This window comes from Malus sylvestris, chromosome 4, assembly GCF_916048215.2.
Source record: "Malus sylvestris chromosome 4, drMalSylv7.2, whole genome shotgun sequence".
In the NCBI taxonomy this organism is placed as follows: Eukaryota; Viridiplantae; Streptophyta; class Magnoliopsida; order Rosales; family Rosaceae; genus Malus; species Malus sylvestris.
Window position 1 is genome coordinate 28,479,885 of NC_062263.1, and position 25,021 is coordinate 28,504,905.

General features: G+C 39.2%; 4 protein-coding genes and 1 non-coding gene across 9 annotated transcripts; 1 reads left to right on the plus strand and 4 right to left on the minus strand.

The window, feature by feature from the left end:
* Positions 1–88: 88 nt before the first annotated feature.
* LOC126618423 (uncharacterized) lies at positions 89–5,542 on the minus strand. 2 transcript variants are annotated; one of them, XM_050286480.1, is made up of 5 exons: positions 5,426–5,542; positions 5,237–5,277; positions 1,473–2,641; positions 1,275–1,391; positions 89–1,161 (listed from the first exon to the last, which is right to left on the minus strand). In XM_050286480.1, the coding sequence occupies exons 3-5, from the start codon at positions 2,592–2,594 to the stop codon at positions 232–234; spliced, it is 2,169 nt and encodes a 722-aa protein (XP_050142437.1). In that variant the 5' UTR covers positions 2,595–2,641; positions 5,237–5,277; positions 5,426–5,542; the 3' UTR covers positions 89–231. The 2 variants fall into 2 exon arrangements, with proteins under 2 accessions (XP_050142437.1, XP_050142438.1); XM_050286481.1 differs by having other exon boundaries at positions 1,473–2,485; positions 5,426–5,536.
* Positions 5,543–7,244: 1,702 nt separating this feature from the next.
* Positions 7,245–8,923, minus strand: LOC126619172 (uncharacterized). Its single transcript, XM_050287457.1, has 3 exons — positions 8,723–8,923; positions 8,101–8,274; positions 7,245–7,842 (listed from the first exon to the last, which is right to left on the minus strand). Exons 2-3 carry the CDS (start codon positions 8,209–8,211, stop codon positions 7,390–7,392), a joined length of 564 nt encoding a protein of 187 aa, XP_050143414.1. The 5' UTR covers positions 8,212–8,274; positions 8,723–8,923; the 3' UTR covers positions 7,245–7,389.
* Positions 8,924–8,979: 56 nt separating this feature from the next.
* TRNAP-UGG (transfer RNA proline (anticodon UGG)) lies at positions 8,980–9,051 on the plus strand. Its single transcript has one exon. It is a non-coding gene; the product is annotated as a tRNA-Pro (tRNA).
* A 437-nt stretch (positions 9,052–9,488) lies between these two features.
* On the minus strand, positions 9,489–14,528 carry LOC126619171 (uncharacterized). 2 transcript variants are annotated; one of them, XM_050287456.1, is made up of 3 exons: positions 14,374–14,528; positions 13,029–13,184; positions 9,489–12,943 (listed from the first exon to the last, which is right to left on the minus strand). In XM_050287456.1, the coding sequence occupies exon 3, from the start codon at positions 12,826–12,828 to the stop codon at positions 9,592–9,594; it is 3,237 nt and encodes a 1,078-aa protein (XP_050143413.1). In that variant the 5' UTR covers positions 12,829–12,943; positions 13,029–13,184; positions 14,374–14,528; the 3' UTR covers positions 9,489–9,591. The 2 variants fall into 2 exon arrangements, with proteins under 2 accessions (XP_050143413.1, XP_050143412.1); XM_050287455.1 differs by having other exon boundaries at positions 13,029–13,187; positions 14,374–14,517.
* Positions 14,529–16,825: 2,297 nt separating this feature from the next.
* LOC126619384 (bifunctional 3-dehydroquinate dehydratase/shikimate dehydrogenase, chloroplastic-like) lies at positions 16,826–21,504 on the minus strand. 3 transcript variants are annotated; one of them, XM_050287738.1, is made up of 12 exons: positions 21,358–21,504; positions 21,226–21,324; positions 20,589–20,821; positions 20,183–20,288; positions 19,799–20,017; positions 19,359–19,705; positions 19,176–19,239; positions 18,954–19,062; positions 18,694–18,837; positions 17,560–17,708; positions 17,275–17,437; positions 16,826–17,153 (listed from the first exon to the last, which is right to left on the minus strand). In XM_050287738.1, the coding sequence occupies exons 2-12, from the start codon at positions 21,244–21,246 to the stop codon at positions 17,110–17,112; spliced, it is 1,599 nt and encodes a 532-aa protein (XP_050143695.1). In that variant the 5' UTR covers positions 21,247–21,324; positions 21,358–21,504; the 3' UTR covers positions 16,826–17,109. The 3 variants fall into 3 exon arrangements, with proteins under 3 accessions (XP_050143695.1, XP_050143696.1, XP_050143694.1); XM_050287739.1 differs by lacking the exons at positions 21,226–21,324; positions 21,358–21,504 and adding an exon at positions 21,060–21,219; XM_050287737.1 differs by lacking the exons at positions 21,226–21,324; positions 21,358–21,504 and adding an exon at positions 20,902–21,048.
* Between the last annotated feature and the right edge of the window lie 3,517 nt (positions 21,505–25,021).

Consider the following 25,021-nt stretch of genomic DNA (forward strand, 5'->3'; position numbering starts at 1 on the left):
ATGTGGTCGCCCTAGCATTTTCCGGTATGGAAATCATACCATTTTATCAAAGACAACCACCTTTAGCAGTACCATTTAACAGAAACAATTGAAAAGTTCAAGACTCCATACTTTCGATACGAAAGTTTAAATATTTGACACAAAGTTTTACTTTTCTAGGTTTTGTTGTTAACAAAAAAAATTGAAGAAAAGAAACGCCCTGCATAGACGGAGGGGATGCAAAAACTCCAGTTAGCGGTAGGTATACGACGGACCTGCAAAAGCATAACGAGATGAGACTGGTGCATGCACAGGATCCGGGTTGGTCGCCTGGTAGGTTTCTCTCTGGTTATAACCTAATGAAGCATCAGCAGCAGCAGCATCATGTCTCGAGTACAATGATAATCTCTCTACATGACGATCAGGTTCTCTCCTATACACAGGATCAGTCTCAATCAGGTACCTGTCTCTTGGTCCGTAGCTGGTTTCTCTCCTTTGCACGGGATCAGCCTCAATTAGGTAGTTCTCTCTCCTTCCACCAACGGAATAAGATCCTGACAGAACATCATCTCTCCTATAGGGTGCCAGGTATGGGTCCGACAATGAAGAACCATGATAGGAACGATAATATGGCTCCCTTGCATATGCATCAACGGCAGTAGCAGATGTTGCAGGTGGCAACTCATGTCTAGCACCAAGAGTAAGAGGATCATTCAAGTAGAGATGATCGGAATGAACATTCTCTCGATGTGCAGGAACAGGATCTCTGTAAATGAAGTTTGTCTGTCTTAGAAGATGCTCTCCTTCATAGTCCCTATGGCGAGATTCCACAGCTGAAGTAATTGGAAGAGAAGTCACATTTCTCCTGTCTCCCTGAAGACCATAAGCTCGATATTCCTTTTCAGTTGGGTACAAATCATGAGAAGTTTCCTCTCTCCTTGCAGGTACCACCTCTCGGTGTGCAACATGCTGGTCCCTTTCATGAGCTAACACCGGGTACCTCCTTGCATCAGCATGGGCATAGGGATCTCTAGTACGTGCATCCCTGTGTGAAAGCGGCCGTGATTCTCTCACCCCCTCATGAACTCCCCGATCCCGAGCTTTTGTTTCCAGCGGGGAACGGGGGGCTAGAACTGATGAATGCACTTGAGCTGGTCGGAACAGTGCTGTGAGCCTTCTGACCTGAAATGAATATATTGGATACAACCCAGCAAAAAATGTAACGAAATGATGGCACTTCAGTCCAGGAAAGAAAAAAAAATAGCAATTAATAAGAGGAGAGCGGTTTATCTCACTTGTCGAACTGTAAGTTCAGTTTTGAACTTGTTTTTCCCATCATAGTTTTCCTTTATTGCCCTCTTGAAAACACTCTCAGGTAGGGGAAGACAATCTTTCTCCACATTGAACCGCACCTGAAATTTGCAAGTCATCAGCACATAAATCTGGTTAACTATAAAAAAGCAAACAAGGAGGTGGATCTAGGAGAATGTGACCTGAGCAGGGAAGGCCCCACCAAAAGCTTTTGGCTCAAGTTTTATGCCTCCACGAGAGGATGCTTTGTAAACCCCATATAAAAGCTTAAGATCGAAATCATAGAGAAAAAGCTTCAACCCAGGTTTGATACCTAAAACGACATCTTTTTTACCCAGTGTAACACCCATGATACGGTAATGGAAACAGTCTGGCTTTGTCTTTCCGCTGCACATGAAGATCAAACCACCAAGCTTTTCTCTCTTATAATCACGTTTTTCACTGTTTTTTTCACTCTTGACACTCTTGTCTGACTCACGTCGTTTTTTTGTACTCCGTTTTTGTTGGCTCTTTTTGGATTCGTCAAATTTTTCTGGATTCTTCTGAGCCTGATGGCTCTTCTCTGTAGCCTCTTCTTTCAAGATATTCTGTTGGTTCTGTTCACTTAAACTCAGCTTCTTGCCATCTTCTTCTCTTGTTTTGCTACTCTCGTTGTTACCCCTATTCCTTTTCCTTTTCCTCCCATTAACTTGTGAAGTACCTGTACCTTTGCTAGTTTTCAAACTGTTTTGAACAAGAGTTTTCTTCACAATTTTAGCTTTTCCCTTCAATGATCTTGGGATCCTCTTTCCAGAACTGGATGCTCCAGCAGAAGAGGCAGTTTTCTTTTCAGATAAATCAGGTTTCTTAGACACTTTCTCAGGAGAAGACATTTTCTTTTCAACAGACTCAGGTACACCGAACACTTCAGCAGAAGAAAAGATCTTTGGTTCAGATGAATATGGGGTGTTGGAGGTTTCTGCAGGTGAGGGGATTTGTTCTGATGGCTCTGGATTATCCAACACTTCAGGTAAACTGATCACTTGAGCAGAAGAGGGGATCTTCAGTTCAGATGACTCTGGTGTGTTGGATGTTTCCACAGGAGAGTGGATTTGTTCAGATGACTCTGGATTATTCAACGCTTCAGCAGGTCCACAAAACGCTTCAGCAGAAGAGGGGATCTTCAGTTCAGATGACTTCAGTGGGTTGGATGTTTCTGCAGGAGAGAGGATTTGATCACATGACTCTGGATTATTCAACGCTTCTGCAGGACTCTCTATTTCCTTCCTGTTATCTGTTTCCATATAGTTATCATCTAGTTCCATAGTATATACATATACTAAACAATCGGGTTTACAAAGCCAAATGAATCCTGCAAACAAATTGGTAATGAAGTGATTCTTTTGTTTTCTATTAAAAACAGAAGAACACAGGAATCACATATCCAGTCCAGAAGAGGAGTCAATCGAATATGAGAAAGAAAAGGAAAGAAAAACAGAGTGAAAAGGAAAGAAAATGAATGTAAAAGCAACAGAAACAAAAATTAATGGAATGAGTGCAAAAGCACCTTCCATGTTTCATCTTGTTTTGGCTATACGTAAAAACTTAAGCAGCATTGAATTTTTTTTTTTTTTTTGAAGGCAATAAAATAAATCCATTGGGACATTTTAGCTAAGTAGAACAGTATCATCGTCATTCCAAAAGAATCGTTCAAACTCAAAATCCTCTTTAATATTTCAGTGCATAACACAGAAAAGGTTTCTAATGGCATGCCATTGTCTTATATCAATCAGTTTCAATACTGAAAAACCACCAACCCTAGAAGCACGGATCTTAGAAGGAGAAAAGACAGATGGTCCTTTATGTTTAAAGTATGACAGGTGGTCTGTGCACATAAGCTCTGCCTATAGAGATAAAAACCCTTCCTCTGTATACACAATGAATAAAACAAATCTAAAACAACATTGAAGTTATCAAACAAACAGATATACCTCTGTGTACACATGCGTGTGTACCCCTATATATGTACATAAATATACATTGCAGTGGCCATTTGGTATATGCATGCATGATCAGTATGTGTGCATGACGTTGTGCATATGGAAAGAACAATAACTTCCACACCTTTAGGAAGATGTCACATCCCCCATTTTATTCAACAAAGAGCATACCTCTAGTGTGAAAACTACAATGTTGTCGTAATTTCACTAGAAACATGAGAAACACAAATCTCTTTCTCCACGAAACCTTTCCAATCCACCAGTTTCTCTTCCCTCTGCTTCGCTAAGCCATCAAATTACAGTTGTACAGTTTTCTTTTCATTCCTCAAAAACTCAAACATTTGAAAATTATGAAGCTTGAGTACACCCCTAAAGACAAATAATTATACTTCTTTTTCAATATGTAGGTTTACTACCAGGTAACCATGAACAACACCACCATATCCTATGCAAGAGAAGCCCAATTACCCAAAGTGTCAAGAAATCTTAGTTGCACTAAGCACATGCCCATTTCAATTGAGATGTAAGCGCCATTAAAGTTTGTATCACTGCCACTGGACTATTCATATTTTCTAATTTACCTAAGCTCCACTATACCATATGTATTTGCAAACAAAATCACATTATATTCGATGGCACAGGAAGTGGGAATAGTCAGACTAACTCTAGAAGCCGCTCTGCTACAACTATATCAACGCCACTTAAACTAAATAGTGACAGATATAATAAAATAGAAGACACTAGACAAATAACGGTTGAAAATTTAGTAGGTTCACTACCTCAATCAAATGAAAATTCTTTGTCACAATTGATCACATAAATAAATTTCCAGTAAAAATCATGACAATGGCTTGACTATTAAGTTCGTGACCGTTTTACCATACTTATTGGCTGAACAGAAACACACTGCACGTGCAAATTTTGTACATGCAAATAATATCACAGTTCATTCTAAGGAATCTGCTCCGTTAGCTGATCTACTCAATTAAACGGAATTGAATGATTAATAAAAATCAAGACAACGGTTTGACTATTTAAGTTTTTCCGATACAGGAGGCTCAGCATTATCATGCAAATGCCACGCATGCACCTTTGGTACATCTGGTAGCATCAGGACCAATAAATTTCATTTGCACACTTTCTTTTCCTGTTTTTCTCCTAGTGCCGTTGTTACTGAGATTTATGCTATTTCCTTAAGGTGACGCAAAATAGCCGTTGAAAATCTGAGGGACTCGATAGTCTACTACTTTGGAAAAGGAATCCAAAACAAAAGTGAGCGCGCGTTTGTTCGTTATTACCGGTAATAAAGTTACTCCCGCCATAACCACTCTAAGCACAAAATATAATCACATCTAAAGCCTTGGGTACCACAAAACCTCATGTTTCCATGGCAATGCCAAGACCTTCATTCGATCAAACCACAAGTGTGGTGATGATTCTGATGAATGAAGGATATGCCCCTAAAGAATGAAGCCCGGATGCATATTTTAACAACAACAACAACAAATAAAAGGAGAATCTTTACTATCCCCTCAAGCGAAACCAATCATTTGTTCAAAACCCAGTCTTGATCATGCAAGTATACAACAACAACAACAAAGCCTTTTCCCACTAAGTGGGGTCGGCTATCATGCAAGTATATTGCAAAAAAAAAATCCAACAACCAATTGAATTAAATTTAAAATCGACCCGACTCGTGCAAAATTGCAAGCAATCAAGCTTTACCTCTGAACAAACAATTTAACACCCCCATCTATCTATCTAATTGTCTGCCCAGAGAAGAAATAGAAGCATAAAATACAAAATCAAACTATTCTCTAAAACTCAGATCTCATACAATTTTAATTCAGCACAATTACAATACCAGTATCAAATTCCGCATATTTTTTCACAGTCCGAGCTTGCAAACACATGCATTCAAACTTAAATTCAAACAATGAAAATTCAATAGTTTTTCGTTTCCTTACCTTTCCCACCAACCAAACAGAAGCCAAGAGAACCTGAAACCCTAGAACCACAAGAAAATTTCTAATCAGCGAGAAACCGGTTCTGGTTTTAGAGACAGAGAGAGAGGTTTATATAGTTAGAGAGAGAGAGAGAGAAAGAGTGTGTGTGTGAGAGAGAGAGAGAGAGAGAGGAGAGAGAAGAGAGGATACCTTCAAGAGAAACCAGAGACTGAGGGAGAATCCGACGAACGTTACACGGGAAGGAGAGAGTATCTGGAAAGAGAGAGAATTAAATAAAGGACGATTCGCTCTTTCTTTTTCCACCCTAAAATTTGCAATGACCAAACTGGCCTCCTTTTATAACTCTTTTATTTTTATTTTTTACTTTTGGTCTTCTTTTTTAAGGGCATCAAAAGTGAAATAAAAAATCAACCATAAATCCAACATTAAACAAAAATAAAATTAAGCTACATAAAGAGAAGAGAAAAAAAACATATATGGTTAGATGGTTATAGAAAATAATAATAATAATAATAATAATAATAATGTGGTATGAATGTTTTAAGTCGTTAAAAACGCTTTTAGATAATTAAAATATTTTTGAAATATTTAATTATAGTTCATTCGCCTGTTGAAACAAAGTCGTGTTATGCGCATAATGATCAAATGTTGCTTAAGATGGCATGCACGAGGCGCTTTAGTAATGTAGTTTTTTGTACACGTATCGATCCTTACTTATTTGCGTAACGATAACACAAGTGACACGTCGAGATAGTGGTACAAACTACAAAGTACGTGTATAGTTATTGATGTTAATATATTGTCTTAGGGTTATACACATGTTATAACTTGAATTAACTAAGTTTTTACATTTTGGAGTGATATTGAAAATTAAAAACTTAGTTAATTCCCATTTTGATTTTCCTTTTTTCTTATTCTTACATTTTGGAGTTCACTATGGAAATTTGAATTTTGTGTGTGTTATTTGCAAAATATAAGAAATGCACATTGCATTCTATGTACGTACCTTAAAATTTATCGGCATTTCCTTTGATGATTTCTTTCCTAATTTTTGGATATTATCCTATCCAACTCATATCCTTTTGTTTTTGTTTCCCAATCCACGTGGCAGACATTCAACATGGCTGTTAATATACTATCTGTTTTTTCCAGCCTACGTGGCAGACATTCAGTGGGTTGTTGTAATGACATTAAGTTGGCAATTGACTTTGCTTAACCCTGTTTTTTCCCTAAGGATATTTTTTTTTTTGTCAAAATTTTCCCCAAGCTTCATTTATAAAAAATGTTAGCATCAGTCGTGTACGTATAAAAAATTTATTTTGGCCATTCTTGTTTTATCAAGACTGGCCAAGATCAATCTAGGCTCCTAGTGACTTTGCTGATATGGCCTAAGCCATTGCTGATCAATGCGCCTAAGACCATTTCTAAAAAAGATGTTAAATCTTAAGTGGAATGCCAACTAATCACTTTTAACAGTAAATATTGCTCTCCAACCGAACGATCTTTTAGCTGACCTAGAATGGCAGCAAGACCTCTAGTGTCAATTTTGATGCTGCCTTCAATTCTATTTTTTTTTTTTTTAATTGGCCCATAATTCACTACAAGATAAAGCTTTAAAAATTATTTTATTGTTTATTTTATTTTAAAGTGGGCCCTATATGTTGGTAAAATAATAACTAATATACCAGTTGGAATATAAATAAATTTGACATCATACTTCAAAATGCCACATCAGCCATCAATTAAGAATTTGACAGAAAAAACTGATGTGCCCATTGGAGATGCTTTAAAAGACATAGAACGGGCAACACCACATGAACCATAATGCTAGTGTAGTGGTGACTTCATTCGACATAAGTTGCTCTCCTATAGAAGGTGAGGTGTTGTTTCAAACTTATCACACTTTCCACATGTTCTTAACTTCTCCATATAATGTCATATGATTAGTTGAGACTCCGCAATCTTGCCGGCCCAAGTTCATGCAAGTCATTCTCGTAAAGGAGGGTAGTTCTTGAAGAAACAATTGCCAATTCATCATATATATGGAGAGCAGAAAAAAGCTAATTTGCAGTAATTGGCAAAGATGCTTTATAGTCACAAATAAGAGTTTACATACAAACCTCCCAAATTCTCCGAAGAAAATAAAACCTAATTCAATCAAGATAAACTTTAACATCAATCCCATTATCAATGAGGGATTGAACAACTGCTCTAATCTTCCCTTCAAACTTGTCCCTGTCCCGGGGAGTATAAGCAGCGGTATAGACATCGGCTTCTCTTGCCCTATCGGCTAAAATTTGGCCAACGGCCAAACAGGCAGGTATGTCACAACGTGACTTGAGTACAGCTTTAATGTCTTTGGAGTTGGTACCGGCAGTTGCAACCTGCTTGGTTGTGACCCTGTGGGTGATTGAGGCTGAGACAAACCGCTTTGAGATGAACACATCGAGTGTAAATGGTTCAATGTAGGCTATGGTGCGCTGTTTAAATGATATATGCTTTGTTGGATTTTTGGACTTCTTCTCCTTCTGGTAAGTGTATGGCCGGCTATTGTCATCATCGAGGAAATCCTCTACCCCGAAAAAACTTCTCGGTGCACAATGAACCTGTAAATTGCACAATCAGATGGCAGTTGATATCACTAGAAAAATTCTTCTGGAAAGAAATTAGATGGCTAGCAGATCTTCATGGCATCATCCAAGCACAAAAAAAAGTTCAAACCTTGTTCAAGCATAGATCTTTATTAACTTTCTTAGGTCTTTCTCAGAGAAAATCATTGGTTTGAAACTACCGCAAGGCTTTGTGATGACAAATTCAAGAATATGAGGCTAATGGGTGCTCGGAAATTAGGATTTCGAATGTACCTGTCCATTGTGAACATCACTCGTGGGCACATACAAGCAAGGCATGGCTCTGTTTCCTCCGTACACAAAAACCCCTTTATTCCACACCTTCCCAAAGACTTGCTTCAACATTTTCCCTTTCCACTCACACACAAGACACCTTGATGTAGAGTGATCCTACTTACGTCTAATTAGCTGAAAACAAAAAACACACAACAGTAAAGAAGGACAGTTTGAACAGCTCTGAGAAATAGAGTCACTTCTACGAAGCATTTCATCGAACAGGTGAGGGGCAAAACAAAAAAGAAAGAGAAACGGAATAAATTCTGCTTCCAAATTTGTTCCCTTTTGTGTGAAGCTAATGGAGCCTTAGAAACTGAGGTCTTTAGGTTCAAAGAAAAATGTAGCCAAATTACGATTCTACCCAATCACAGAGACAGAGACATAGCTGAAAGAGAAGTAGAAACAAAACCCATCACTGGAAATTGTGAAACAATTGATACAAGTATTATTGTTCATCAGAATCTTCAAGTTTTCAGAGAACCCATTTCACATGAGCATTTCATCGAACATGTAAGGTGCACTATGCGAAATACCCAAGTTTTAAGAAAAATATGAGAGAGAGAGAGAGAGAGAGAAAGACCTGGAGATGGGAGAGAGGAGCCCCCTTCGGCGTGTGGATTGGAATGGCGTCGTACCGGGAGAATAATAATCGCACAAACTATGTCGCCGGCGGCGGAAAGACTCGAAGAAACGGAAGAAAAGAGGGCAGCGGCACTCGAGGGCTTAGAAAGCTCAGAAACTGGCGCGGCACACTTCTGGTTTCGTGCTTTTTGTTGGGGGACTTTAAACCTGATTTGTTGTAATAATTAACTTTAAGTAGATCACAATCGGCAAGGCGGGCATTTGGTCTAGTGGTATGATTCTCGCTTTGGGTGCGAGAGGTCCCGAGTTCGATTCTCGGAATGCCCCTCTACTTACCACTAATTTTTGTTTTTCTATTTTTTTTAACAGTTTTTGGGACTGTTTTGCCCTTTGTTTGAAACAATCCCACCTTCACTGGTAAATTACTTGGCCATATGAACCTTGGTAATTTAACCTAATCTCACAATCACGACAGGTTTACTTGCTTGAAGTGAAAAAAAGTCATAAATCGGGAAAGGATAGAGAGAAATCGAAAGTTAATTTGTAATTTGAAAAAAATATTTTCATTTTTGTTTTATTTCGTATGTTTTTGTAAACACATACGCGTGTTTTAGCAAGTCAGAGTCTTCGAGTAATTCCAATACTCATTCTATGTAAGTAAGCATGCCATTGGTTTAGACCTTTCTTGCACCCGGGACTAAACTAATCGCGGCAGAATGATACCGCCACAATGACGTCCCAATGCAAGAAAAGCAAAGAGAGAATAACTTTGAAGTTCATTCCATTCTTCACATGCAGCATCGCCGAAAGAGTTATCGATACATCGATAGCATAGAAAGGATGCCACAATTTACCACATTGCTAAATTCAACTCAAAACGATCGTAATAGTACCAGGAATTGATACCTGATCAACCTCCCAGCAGCTTGCAAGCTGGATGTCAATCTCCCCGGTATGAAGAAAAGCCGGAGCTTGGTGAGAGAATCTACCTAACTCAGCCCTTGGTATGTCGATGATGCCATTCTTCGATCTGTGGATTCTTGGGGCCCTAAACAACGACTTGGATCCGTTAACGTGCGGCAGAACCGCAACCTTTGTGCTTTCGTCGTTATCTTCCAGGACTTGTACCATTTCGCATTCACCCTTCGCTGAGTTCTTGTATAATGCCCAAACTTCACCTTTCCTGGGGTATATTTCAAACATCGTCTTCCCATTAGGTTTGGCTTTCACACAATGAGAGAACGACGAGCGGGAGAAGACCTTGGTTTGACCACTCTTCAGTTTAAATGTCCCACAACAAACCGGTTCACTCGCGTCTTCTGGTAAGCATGGTTCGAGCAACGCTACATGGAGTTGAAAATTTGGCTTCAACACAATCCTCTTAACTTGTGCATAAGTCCTAGGCATCCCGTTCTTATCACTATACAGCGCCCAGATTTGATCAAGCCGAAATTTGTCCTCGGACCTTTGCCCATCAAAGTCATAGAACTGAGATCGGGATAAAATATGGAGAGGAGATGAAGATGAAGGGGCGACGGGGATTTTCAAGGAACTGACAGAAGGATGATCCTTCACACTTGAATGTGCCTGACTAGAAGTAGAGTTGACTTTAGTCGGAGTGAAGCTGGCATGGCTTGTATCGTTGGCGGAATCTGGGCACTTCACAGATACATTTGGTCTCGGAATGTTCTTGCTTACATCCCTTGGTGATCTTCTAAGGCTGAAAGACTTACCATCGGAATCATTTTTCTGATGCTTCTTTGGTGTGTTGATACTCTCATCAGCCTTCCGCGGAGTAGAACTTACCCTGGGTTGAGTTTGGTTACCCTGGTTTGTGCCATTGTCTTCAGTAATACCTTGAGTTGCTTCTAGCTTAACAGAATTCGCAAACTCGCCATTCGACATTCGTGGAGATCTACGTGTTGAAGTCTCTCTTTCTGAATAGTTCTTCTCCTGTTTCTCAGCAGCGCACACTTTCCCAGAACTCATTACAGGTTTGGTTTTGCTTTTGCTTATGTCACATGACGAACCATTAGCTTCAGTATTCATGGTTCTGTTGTCCGTCTTCGAAGCAATGAGGTCATCAAAATTGGTGGGCAAAGCAGCAGGATCAAACTCAAAGGATCCTTCTGGAACACCCTCTCTCTCAGTACCTGTCATCTTGAAAGAGGGAATTCGATAAGAAAATCTATACAGCTCATTCGGTGGTACTTGAAACATGACAACCCCATGCTGCTCCCTTCGCTGAAATAGACTGACAAAACCTTTTACTTTGCCGAGATAAGCAACTCCAACGCCATAATTTTCGACAAAATCCGACAATACTTCCACAAAATCAAACTTGTACGGTACATGTTTTTCAGGCTCCGAACTCCACCCAATATCCCAATTCTGGTAGATGGCCCAGGTTTCTCCCTTCTTAGGATATACGAAAAAAGAGCTTCTGCCACTGCCTTTTATGCAGTGCATCTGATGAGAAAACATAAGATGATCTGTAACTTCTTCAGTGGCACCAAGCGTGTACTTGCCACAAGCAACAGGCAACTCCTTGTTACACCAAGCAACCTCACGTTGGTCATCTGGACTGGGCTCCAACCAGGTGAATCTCAGCTTAAATCTGGGGGAGAACACTTTCTTGATACGAGCATAGAATCTGGGCAGTCCATCTAGTGGATCGTAAAGAGCCCACGTTTGATTAGCACTAAACACATTCTCTAACGTATCCACATCAAGCATGAACTTATTGAATTCAGGATCAGGAACCAGAACGCCTGCTGGTATGGATGTGACATTTGAATTTGGTCCAGAACCATTATCAGCTTTGGGCTTATCGTCATTTTTATCTGGCATAGCTGCTTCCTCCACCTTTTGCTCGAATTCAGCAGTTTTGCTTCGTTTGCTGGGCAAACATTCTTCTAGAGGGCGAGTCACCTTTTGTTTTGCCTCTTTCTTATGTCCACCCACTGCAGCAGTAGTAGCACAACCTGGTTGACTATTATTTTTAGATACCCCACCATCCGCAGCTGCATTCTTCCTCTCCATTTCAGTATCACTGGAAAATTGACTATCCGTCGACCTTTTGGGCGGACTCACAAAATCATCATCATCATTTAGATTTTCATTGTATGAAAGATTCTGTTTGATCCTCGAAGATCTCCTATGGTGATGGCCTTCATTGAGTTCAGAAGGTTTACAACTTTCACTGGATTCCCTTCCTCTTTTTTTGTTCATATTTCCTGAAGTTTTTGAATCCTTGGATTTCACAGGAGACTTCACAGGACCAGACTGGGATATTTTAACATCAGTGGCAATTCCCGCCTTTGATGGCGGATTTGAGGTTGCCTTTCCATAATGAAATTGTGTGGAGGATGGCTTTCCAGTACCACCATTACTTTGTGGGGCTGCATTTGAAGTACCCTGATTTGGAGGTTCTTTTCGATTTGGAAATTGATTCCCAACAGATTCTGGATGAGCATCCTGAGATTGAATACCCAAATCTTGTGCAACAAAGGCTCTTCTGCATTTTTGACAGCGCAGCAATCGATTTGCAAAATCTTTGAAGTATTGGTATTTTATCTTACAAAAAGGACAACATGTCCAGAATGTGTCCGGTGGGAACTGTGACTGAGGAGTATCATTTTGTTTCCTGACAAATAAGTTTCCATTTGACGGGTGAGCTGATGGTATTGAAGAACCAGTTTTCACTTGAGCTCTACACTTCATGTCATACGTAGAGCGCTTTGCTTGGTCTGTTAGCACCCTGTTGGCTTCCCCAATCAACTTAAAAGCAGCCTCTGCACCAGCAAACTTATTCTTATCAGGATGAAGTAACAACGCCAGCTTCCTGTACTGTTTCTTGATGGTTACATCATCATCAGATTTCTGAATCTGAAGAATTCCATACCAGTCCATTTCAAATCCTATTTTGTTCTCCGATGAACAGTGAACTTCACAGACTGTAAGTAATTTCTCAATGTTCTCAATTCCCGGAAAGAGTCTTTGTGCCTTTTGTGCCATCTTCCTTGCTCCTGTAAAATCACTGTTTCGCATCTTTACTTCTGATAGTTGCATTGCTTTGAACGCCTCCTCTTTGTTGCACTCCATGGCTGATTTAGAATTAAAATCCACTTAAGTTCTTTCACATACAGGATATACACCAAGACAAAGCAAATGAAATCCACCCCTGCCTGCCCACTCTCTAGTCATCCAAATCTTCACCCTGTACACAATCGAAGCAACTTAAGTCAAGCATGCCCCCCAACTACATATTTATCTAACTAACATTAAACAACAAGTTCACTTACCATTCAGTAAGTATGATCAAGATGATCAGGAGAAAGTAGATCCTGTAAAGAATGAGAAACAACAAACTGGATTATCCTGAACAAAAGGTTCAGGACAGTCCCATTCACATAAAACTACCACCCAAACTGCGGAAGCCCAAGACGGAGATCTCAAACCTGCTGACCAAAATCCATTTTAAAGAATCAGAAACAATTAATACGTCAATCCATATTTATAGGGTCTTACTTTATATAATGAACAAAGTTTTATTAAAAAAAAAAACAAACAATTACAATCTTTGAGGACAAGGTATCAACTAAATACAACAGAGCAAACATGATAAAGCTCTTGCATACGCATACAAAAAACATCATCCGAGATTAGTTGTAAAAACAACAAATACAGGATCAAGAAAAATGGAATTTCCCCACAATTTCAAAGTAGCAAAAACCTAAATTGAAGCCCAAAAGCTTACTTTTGTCCCATAAAACATCGACCCCTCCCTAGTAAAATCTTCAAACCTCTTCTTATTCCTTTACCACCACACTACCCATAATACAGAAAACACTCCGCAACTCTATACGACCTTTGCCTTCTTCCCATCGCCTTTCACAAAAGAGATCCAAGAAAACCAACAGAATTAACGCTGAGCATAACGGAACACAAACAATGAAGAAACAGCTGGTCTACAATCCCAACACATGAAACACCATTTGGGAGAAAGACAAACATTAGGACAAAAATTAAGTCCTCTCGTCAAGTTATAAGTGCTTAGCCTTTTCAAATCACATTCCTGCTATCCCTTTCAAAAGTATCTGCATCTGATGCATCCAATTAGTCCTTCAAATCACACCCTAAAACTCAAAAGTAAAACTGGAAAAAAAAAAATACCCAACCACATTCCCCAAAAGACCACAGTAATTCAAAACTCACAGAAATTTCAGCTTACCTTTAAAAAGTAAAAACAAAAGGACATGAGCGCTTAACTTTTTCACTCTTTCCATTAATTTTCTCAGCTACCAAACACTCGTATTTCCACAATGCACAATAAAATCAACCAAAATCCAAACATATTAGCATACACAAATTACAAAAAACCAAAAATGATATTTGCAAACCAACCAAAAAGTACAAATCAAAGTAAATGCATGATCGGAGATCCAGAGCTGGAGAACCAAACAGCCAAAATTAAGCTCAGCAAATAAGCATTCCAACAGAGCAAGGAGCTAGAGTAAAATTACCCAGGATCGGATGGCTAAATTGTAATTATGCAGAATTTCAAAAACCCTAGAAATCTCGCTGACCAGAATTAGCTCAGTGAGAGAGAGAGAGAGAGAGAGAGAGAGAGAGAGAGAGAGAGCTTACTGGTGATCGTAGATTGCTAGGGTTTCCGCTTCTAGAGAGAGAGAGAGCGGGAAGCGAAACTGAGCGAAATAGTTGGAGGCAGAGCGGAGAGAGAGAGGGTGTGGTGGCGAGATGGGGGAGAGGAGTCTTTGAGTTTCGTGTGAAATTCCAATTTCGGGTTTATTTATCCTGAAATATTTTGTGCGCGGGCCGCTAAAACCAAAGGCTGTTGATTGGGGGTTTTTTGGGAAATTCACTCTACTCCGCGTCAAAACTATCAATGACATTGGCTTCCATATTTAAATTTGAAATTTTCAGGAAATGTCTAGAGTCTGTGGGCTTTTGGGGGGGGGGGGGGGGGGGTCTTGATCTCCAATAAGAACCGTTGGAATGGATGACTTTGCAGGGTTAGGGTTTTTAAGCGTTGACTAGCATTGGGATTATCCCGTTTTCTGGTTAGACCGGTGTGGTGTTAGCCAAAGACGTTCAATGTGTTAGAGATATTTTCTTAAAAAACTACAGAGTTGTTGAGAGGTCTGAAATTATCGATTTAATAAAAGAGATTTATGTAGCGGATAGACATAATTTTAAAATTTAAACTCATTCAATGGTGATGAATATGGTATGAGCAAAAATGCACTCTTTAATGAATGACTTTGAAGTTATCAATAATCTCATTTCTAATTAAATTGTGCGGTGTTAGCCAAAGACGTTCAATGTGTCAGAGTTGTTTTCTTGAAATTTTGAAAAGTTGTCGAGAGTTCTGACATTATCGATTTAATAAATGACTTTGAAATTATCGATGTTCAATGCGTCTGAGATATTTTCTTGAACAACTAAAAGCTATTGAAAATCTTGAAATTATTGATTTAATGAATAATTTTTTTATTCTTATTACAAGTAATACTCTACACTAATCTACACATGTCCCAATGTGTTAAAAACGAAGGCCTGAACATAAGAACAATCCACCATTTGCATAGGTTATCTTTAAATAATGGTTAAGTAATAAACAGTTGCGAACATATAATTTGTATAGTAAAAGTACGTTAATGGCAAGTGGATGGACAAGGTGATGGGCATGGAGGAAGGACATACTTTTTGAATTATAATTGCATCCACCCATTGTGCACCTCTTTAGCACCTACTTGTAAATTGTAATTGACAAATATTGACCATACAATTATCATAATTAGAACTATTTGTTTTCTTGGTCATCATTTATATACCATTTTATAAAAATAAAAATAAAACAATTAAATTGAAGATTAATATAGTCATCCATCTAAAAAGAACAAATAGACGATTTATTATGAGAATGTTAATAATTACCAAAACTATTGATTTCTTCTATATATGTATAAATATATGAATAATTAAATGCTCTCCAATTTAAGAGATCTTTTCCTAAGATAATCTTTGCATGATTTTTTATATGAGAATGAACCATATATAGTAGCATATATGGGCACATACAAAGTGTGTGAGAAATTTTTTTATTTTTGTTTTTGAAATAGAAGGAGAGAGGAAAAGATATTTTGTTTTGGTTGTGTGAAATTACATTTCTGCCTCATATTTCTTATTCATGTTCTGTTTTAATTAAAGAGTTAAACTGGTAATTTCATAGGGTTTTGGTTGACAATTAGTGTTTTATTAATTAGTAGAGATTATGAAAGTTGTACTGTTAAGTGAGTATTATCCATATTATAAAGGTTCGAGAGTAGAAATTAGAGTAAAATGGTCCCTCAACTTTAAAAATTGGAATAATGGTCATTCAACAAAAAGTTCATGGCTATTAGTCCTTTAACTTATAAAAACATGCAATTATATTCATTTTCATCATCTCTGTTATAACTTCTATCAAAATGAGTCACGTGCCGCAGTGCTTTTCGTCAATTTTGTTATAACTTCCATCAAAATGAGTCACGTGTCTTGCACATGAGATTGAATCAAGGAGAAAATATGGAAAACCAAATGTGAAAAGTTGTAGCTATGGTTCCTCAATTTTAATTCAATTGGAGAAATGATCCATTAACTTTAACCCAATTGAAAAAATGATCCCTTCTTTAACCCAGATGTAGCAACGGTCCTTCAAACATGACTCATTTTGATGGAAATCTAACGGAGTTGATAAAAATGACCATAGCTACACGATTTGATGAGTTAAGGGACCAATGATCATGGATTTTTAGTTGATGGATCATTGCTCCAATCCGGTTAAAGTTGAGTGACCATCGCTACAATTTTATCTTGAATTAAAAATTGAATATTATCCATATTATAGTGGTAGTCAATAATAAATGAAATGTCTTAGATTCGATTCTGCCAAAAAACGTCAACCAAATTGTTACGGCACCTCGGTTGCCCCTTACATTGCACACCTCCTTGTTTGGAGTGATTTTCAAAATAGGCTACGAGGTTTCAATTTTCTCCTATTGGCACCTAAGATTTTGAAATTGCATCAATGCACGCCTTTTGTCCAATGAATTATTTATGACCTAAGGTAAGTACAAAACGTTTCGAAATTCATGTTCACCAGAATCACAAGACACTCCATATGTGAAAACTGAAAATTTTATTGGTACAACACGGTAAGTTAATAGCTGCAACAACAATAACAAAACCGTATCTCACTATGTGGAGTCGGTTGTATGAATCCTGAAATGTCATTGTGTTCGGTTTTGTGCTAAATCTTCCTGTTAACCACAACTGGAAAAGCACAGGATTGGCCTTAACGGGAGATTTGAGACACATTCCTCATGCATTTCTTGCCAACACATCCCTGATCAGTTGCTTTGGTGCTGCATTAGTGAACAACGAAAGGAAAGGAACATGATAAGATAACGGTTGAAAAGGCGGTTAATATGCAGAAAGATTTTACAGAGAAACTTGCAATTGTTAAGTCTTTCGTGTTGAACTTACCAGGTGAACCAGAAAACTTTTCAACCTGTACAAATGCTTGATTGAGGAACATTTCCGTCCCGGAAACAACGGCTGCTCCAGACTCTTGTGCTTCTTGTAAGAGTCTTGTCCATTTAGGTGTATGAATGGCATCAAACACCAAAGAATAGTTCTTCAAAGCGTTCTGTCAAAAGAAAGAGCAAAGATAATAGAAAGAAATATGTCACTACTCAGTTGCAACGCGAAGGTTCAAGAAAACATAATCTTTGTATCGAATTGATCACTGTATGTGTAGTGCGGACAAACCTTGGATAAGGGTGTTTGATCAATTCTCGGCTTCATTCCAACCGGTGTGGTGTTTGCAAGAACCATTCCCTCCTCTGGATGGAAATTTTCCAATTCAGCAAGAGTGATAGCTTCTCCTCCAACTTTGTTTGCAAGTGCCTTGGCTTTGTCTAGCAGTTGGAAGAAGAAAAAACTATGAATTCTCGAAGAAATAGGACCGTCAATTCAAGCTGACAAGGCAGTTGCCACTTCAAATTACATGGAAAAAAGAGAGGGAGAACGGATTTAAATAACACCATAGTTCCTCTCCATTTATCATGTTGGATAGTGACCCAAATTAGTGACCAACTTGCAAATACATTTTGATTAAATAAAAGAAAAGAAAAGGTGGACAACATCATTGTGTCCCTTCCTTGTTTTGGGGAAAAAAAGGCAATTTGTCTAAAGTCCCTTTTATTTGGCCCTTTGTGAAAGCCACGGGATAGTGGCTAGGTTTTAATTAGGGCAGTAGCTGCCATTTGGAAAGAGTAGCAAAAAAATAAAAGCAGCAACAGAGAAGAGAAAGAAGAGGTAGTGCCGTAGCCTCTCCTTTTGGTTAGTAATCACCCACCAAGGTAGTTGTTGTTGTAATAGCTTTGAGCTTTGTATAGAAAAGAAATTATCACTATATTTTTTTCTCTATTTGTTTCTTTGGTGTGTGTGAGCTATTGGTTGTATTGGGGTTTTGGGTTGTGAGCTTGTCAACACTTTGTAAACTCCCATTTGGTTAATAGTGGATTATTGAGTGAGTTCCTACTGCTCTGAGGACGTACTCCAATTACACTCACTGTTGAGGAATCTCGTTAAAATCTTGGTGTTCTTTTATATTTTGTACTTGGATTCCATTTGATATATTTCTTGTGGGTTAGCTTGAGTTGGTTCCATAAGGTTTGGTGCTATAGCACAACATATCAAATCAATGTTTACGGTCTATTTCATCAAAGAGTAAGGCAGTTTTTCGGTTTTCGCATGCTTTCCTTCTCGTAGTTAACCTTACAATGTGTTATGAAATTCATTATCTTTTCCTTTCCCAGCATTTTAAGCTTGTATTTAGTAAAGGATTAAGACCGAAAAACTTGGCGGTCGGAGTAAAAGGACATGACCGAAGATTCTCACCATATGTGCGATTGGCAACTACCACTCTTGCTCCTTTCTGTTTTCCACCATATGCAAGTGCCTTTCCAGCACCACCAGCTCCAATGACGACAAATAGTTTACCAGCTAATGGGGAGCCGGATCCATTACTTGAACCGTTTAATGCTGCGCAGAAAATAATAGCGGTTTGTTATTCACCCTATCAAGACAGCTCGATCCATGAACTTATTTTGTAACAGTTCGTCCGAGAATATTGAATAGCTTGCGAAATGCAAAGAAACCTTGAAGTCCTTCCTCAATGGCTGCAATTGCTCCTAGATAGTCCATGTTGTAGCCTTTTAATTTCCCATCAGCCGGGTTCCTGATCATGCAACTAATAGCTCCTATTTCCTGTAAAAAACAGCTAGAAGGCTCAACGATCTTTTCCTGAGAAATTTAATGCCAAAATATTGACACTGTCGGGATGGGATGCTATGACAATATGCACGAAAGAAATAATGTACCTTGGCATTTGGATCGATTTCATCACAGCATTTAATCCCAGCGTCGTCGTGAGGAATTGTGTAACTGCGTTTCATATATATGAAAGGCACTCCCTTTTTCGAAATAACTCACTAGGGAATTCCTAGGTGAACTTACTAAGAAAAAGTTCAAGCTATGCTGAAGTTTCTGAGATCAGAAGTTACCTGTATCCAACAAAGTCGGGGGAGTTATAGGTGTCAATAAAATTCGCAACGTTATCAACCAACAAAGGCAAATAAATTCCATTGAAATTGATAGATCTGAAGGCTGCATTGTAAAGATGAGGGATTTTGCTGTGACCGATAGGATTTCCTATCACACCATGTACTTTGGTATCGGCCCCTATAAGTCTGAAGTTGTATAAGTCCAGTAGATCTCTTACGGTGGGCTGGCCAGGGGCCGATACTACTCCCGCCTCTATTGTACCAAAAGTGAGGAATGCACCATATTTTGCACTAAGTACGCGTGAGATCAAACCCTTCTCGCCCATAACAAGCCCTATCATTGGGACCTACAGTTTGAGTTCAAATGTCATTTACGCGCTGCAGAAGATGTCGGATAGTAAGATGACTCAAAATCAGATCAACGGGTTTGAGTCACTTACTTGAGAATGCGCTAACACTTGAAATACACGTGCAGAGTCGGTGATGTCTAAGCCAGTTGTCGCGATCTTCACTATGTCAGCTCCCGTAGCTTGTATCCTTGCAACAAGATCACCAACTTCCTCGGCAGATGGAGTTTTCTCATAGTTGTGTGAAGAAACAATGATTTTGACCTTTTCTGGCTTCCTCCCTTGAATGGAATTGTAGAACTCGTCGGCTACCTTCAAAAGAGAAAACCTCGAAAGGCTTAGTGACTAGATTAGCAGTTGCCAACTTAGGTTCTGATGGACTCATAGCAGTTGCATACATCCATGCCGTGGACAGTATGACCGAAAGAAGATAAAAACTTTCAACTGTGACTATTCAAAGATGCATGAGATTCGTACCTTAAGTTCGACGTCAATAAAATCCGCTCCCAAATCCATGGCTACACGCAGTGCATCTTGTCGCTGCTTGTCGTCACCCTTGTATTGACCGCCTTCCCATGCTGGCCTATAGGTAAATGAAGCATAAGAAAAACTGCTAGACTGCACTTAACAGAGACACTACCACGCCGAAATGAATTCAACAAAATACGCAAAACATATATGCAGCAGCAAGGCCAGTTTGAACATGAAGCAACTAAAAGAACATACACAAAGCAATCAAACTACTCGTATCCTTTAGTCTAACGCGATTACTCAGCATCCAAAAACTCGTAACTTTAGACTCGGCAGACATTATTCAATCCAACGCTCTTAAATTCTTAAACTCCGGAACTGTGACTAATATATCAATCGGTTCAACGATTACCTGTAAGTGACAAGGGTAGGCAAAGGACTTTGTTTGATCAATACACTGAGGTCTTGTCTTGGACTGAAGTTCTTCAAAAAATCAACCCGAAGTTCAACGAGGTCAGCGCCAACTTCCTTTGCCTTCCCCATTTGGACCAGCATCTGATCAACTGAATCCGCCACTACCGGCGCACATATCAATGTGGAATTTCTTCGAGTTCCATCCATGATATGAAGATCCGAAGCTGCCAACTGAAAGTTCACCAAATGAAACAAACAAGCAAAAAGTGTACAGGTCATAAAATTCGCAACATGAACCTACCAAACTACACCAGATTTTCACACATAGGAAGCAGAAAGGAATCGACTTTTTCGGTTAGCAATGGAGGCAAATGAAAACCCATAAAAACCAAAAAGCCCAAATTTTCTGGGCCGTTTTTATTTTCCCTCCATTTTCTCAGCAACCAAACAAAGGGGTCTGACTATTTACCAGTTTGGCACCCAGAGAACCAAGACTCAAACAAGTAGCATTCAAATCCAAAATTTGCTATAGCAAATCCTCACTGCCCTCTTAAGTAACAACAGAACAGAACAGAACAGAGAGAGAGAGAGAGAGAGAGAGAGAATTTGGGTGCAGAAAGAACAAGTTAGATTACCGGGAGGGTGCTGCGAGTCATTTCCCTTCAATTGCGTAAGGTTTGGAACTTCAAAGGTGGCCAGCAATGCCAGCAAAATCACCTCCTATTGGTCTACAAGAGAGAGAGAGAGAGAGAGAGAGAGAGAGAGAGAGAGAGAGAGAGAGAGAGAGAGAGAGAGAGGAGAAAACAGAGTAGAGAGAGAAAATTTGAGTGCGAAAGAACAAGTTGGATTACAGAGAGGGTGCCGAGAGTCATTATTGTCCTTCAATTACGTATGGTTTTGAAACTTCAAGGGTGGCGGCAACCAATGCCAGCAAAACCAACTCCTATTTGTCTAGAGAGAGAGAGAGAGAGAGAGAGAGAGAGAGAGGTTGGTGGATGTGGTTGGTGGAATATATAGAGACAGGACAGAAGAAGCCGTAACCTTCTTCCCTTCATCTCTGATTTTTTTTCCGATCCTGCAAAAGGAAAGGGTAAAAAAAAAACAATAAAACAAAAAGGATTTTCAGTCAGTAAATCGTAGTAAATATATCTGCCATTAGCTTTTGCATTTTTTATTTTGTACGGATGAATTTTTTTACCGAAACTAACTAACTTTTGAAATTTTGGAATCGGTTACTTCATCGGCAGAGGAGCAGAGCAGCAGGCGCGGAAGCAGCTGGTAGATGAAGCAGTTGAAATTATCATATTGCCCTTCCTATTGGCCCACTTGGGAACGAACCAATTTGGATTACAACTCTGACCGTAAAATCAATATAATTCGAACCGTTTTGTAGGGGTGTAATATCCACACATCCCTTTTTACTTCTCTCACATATTTTTTGTTTTCGGTCATCGAATTGGATGAATTGAAGAAAATCAACGAACATAAATTAATAAAGAGTGTAAGAAGTAAAAAATGGTACGTGGATAGCACACCCCTCTTTTTATTATGTTCAAAGATTATTTTTGAAAAATTTTCTTTGATTTAAAAATTGATTAGTCACTCATGTGAATCGACGAGAGAATCAACCAAAAAGATATTGGAAAGTATGAAAGGGGAGTTAATTTCCCATTTGCCCCAACTACCTAGTGTTTTGTCTTTTTCCCCATTTGCAATTGGCAAGTCCTGCCGTATATAATCAAGGTTTGGTGTATCCCTTCCGAGGGGTTTTTTTTTTTTTTTTTTTTTCATATTTGTACTTTTTGAAGGTGGAAATTTTTTCTGGTGACGTAATAGAGAGATTGGTTACTTCTAAAGAGTCACATATATAGTTTGTTGTATTTTGGTTACAAGTCTGTTACAACTGTCTATGTAACTAATTACTAGATTAGTCAGTTAACCAAGGGTAATTAGTCACTAAGCTATTTTTCACAAATGTATATAAACCAGTTGTAATTTCCTTATTCATTAAGAAATGAAAATATCAGAGTTATTTTCTAATATGGTATCACGAGCCTCTCTGCTCACGCACCGATCCTAGCTTCCTCCGATCCTAGCTTCCTCTGCAATCTTTGAGATCTTTCTCTGCAAATCCTTGATCAACAATGGCGTCTTCTACCTCTTCGCCTGCAAATCCAGAAGTTTTCGCTCAGAATCCTACTCCCATTTCCTCAAATTCAGCTCCGATAAACCCTAATTCTTCGTTTTCATCAATTTCAATCCAAAACATCAGTTGTATGGTTCCTACAAAGCTTAAGAAGGACAATTATCTCACCTGGAAAGCTCTTTTCGCTCCAATTTTCCGGCGCTACAAACTTACAGGTATCATCGATGGATCGGATCAATGTCCATCGCCCTTTCTTCTCAATCAAAACGGTATCGGTACTGCCGTTCCTAATCCTAATTACGAGATCTGGTTTGAAAAGGATCAAAATATCCTGATCTGGTTGAATTCCACTCTCTCTGAAGATCTTATTCCGTTCACCGTTGGCGTCACCTCATCTCGAGAATTATGGCAGATTCTTGAACAACGGTTTGGCGGAGTCTCGGCGGCGCACATTCACCAGCTCCGATCGTGTCTTCATGCGATTCAAAAAGGTGATTTGTCAATTTCTGATTATCTGCAGCATATCAAAGGCATCTCTGATGCTCTTATGGCTGCCGGAGCACCGGTGTCAGAACCAGATCTCATTGCTGTTACACTCAATGGCCTTTCGGATGATTACGAGTCTTTCATTGATTCGATAATGCTTCGCATTTCATCTACTTCTTTAGATGAACTTCATGGCTTACTCATGAACAAAGAGATCTTTATGCATCGCAAGAAGACAGCTCATTCGTCGTCTCTCACTGCACCATTTCAAGCATTTGCTGCTCAAGCTCCGCCTCTCCAGCAAGGTCTCTTACCTACGCCTCCTCCCTCCCAGGCATATGTTGTTCAACATTCTACCTACAACAACAATCGCAACAATTTTCAGCGCCATAATCGTGGCCGCAGCAATTTTCAGAAGAACAACAGAGGTCGAGGCAACTATCGTGGAAATTATACTAACTCTGGCCCTGGTAATGGTTCTTTTCATCACAATACTAGTCATTATAATCGCAACTCTGGTGGCTTTCCTCGTTCTTCTGGAACTCGGTCTCCCTGTCAAATATGCAATTCTTTAGATCATGAGGCTCTTGACTGCTATGCTCGCATGAATCATGCCTTTGCTGGAAAGATTCCACCTGCCAAGCTTGCTGCTATGTGTGCTTCTACTGCCTCTTCTTCTTAGCCTACATGGCTTCTGGACTCTGGTGCTACTGCTCATGTCACCAATGATATCTCCGCTATCACTTCCCCCATTCCGTACTCTGGTGAAGACAAGGTTTATGCAGGTGATGGCCAAGGTATGCCCATCCAACATACAGGTTCTTCTATTCTCCAAACACCACATGCTGCCTTTCGATTAAATAATGTTCTTCATGTGCCAATGATGCAATTCAATTTGCTCTCTGCATATCAGTTTCTAAGAGACAATTATTGCTCTTTAACTCTTGATTCTGATGGTTCTGTCATCAAGGACCGTTCCACTGGGAAGATGCTTTTTCGAGGCCCAGTTAGGGATGGTTTCTATCCTCTGCATGGTCAGCCATTCCAAGCTTCATATTCTGCACTTGTAAGCACTCAAGCATCTTTACATCAATGGCACAAACGACTCGGGCATCCTTCCACAGCCATTCTGAGAAGGATTTTACGTACAAATAAGCTTGTTCCTCATACTTCAACTTCTGTTCAGTTTTTTTGTGCAGACTGTGCTATTGGCAAAAATCATAAGTTGCCCTTTTCCTTTAGTACTACCACTGTATCTCATAGTTTGGATTTAATTCATTGTGATGTCTGGGGTCCCTGTCCAGTTTCATCAGTTAGTGGCTATACGTACTATGTACTCTTTGTGGATGAATATAGCAAATACAGTTGGCTGTTTCCTTTACAACACAAGTCTGAAGTCTTCTCTACTTTTATCATTTTCAAAGCATATGTTGAAAACTTGCTTGGCCATAAAATCAAGATTCTTCGAACAGATTCAGGGGGTGAGTTCACTGGTTCTGCTTTTGCTTCCTTCTTGCTTCAACATGGTATTTCTCATCAGTACAGTTGTCCCCACACACCTGAGCAAAATGGGTGTGTGGAACGCAAGCATCGACATCTCACTGAAACTGCTCGGACACTTCTTGTTGCTTCCAAAGTTCCTCACAAGTTTTGGGTAGAAGCCTTTTCTACTGCACTGTATCTTATCAATCGGATGCCTCTTTCTGGATCTTCTCAGTCTCCATGGGAAATGCTTTTCAAAAAGCCTCCTGATTATTCCAAGTTAAAGGTTTTTGGTTGCTGCTGCTATCCTTGGCTCA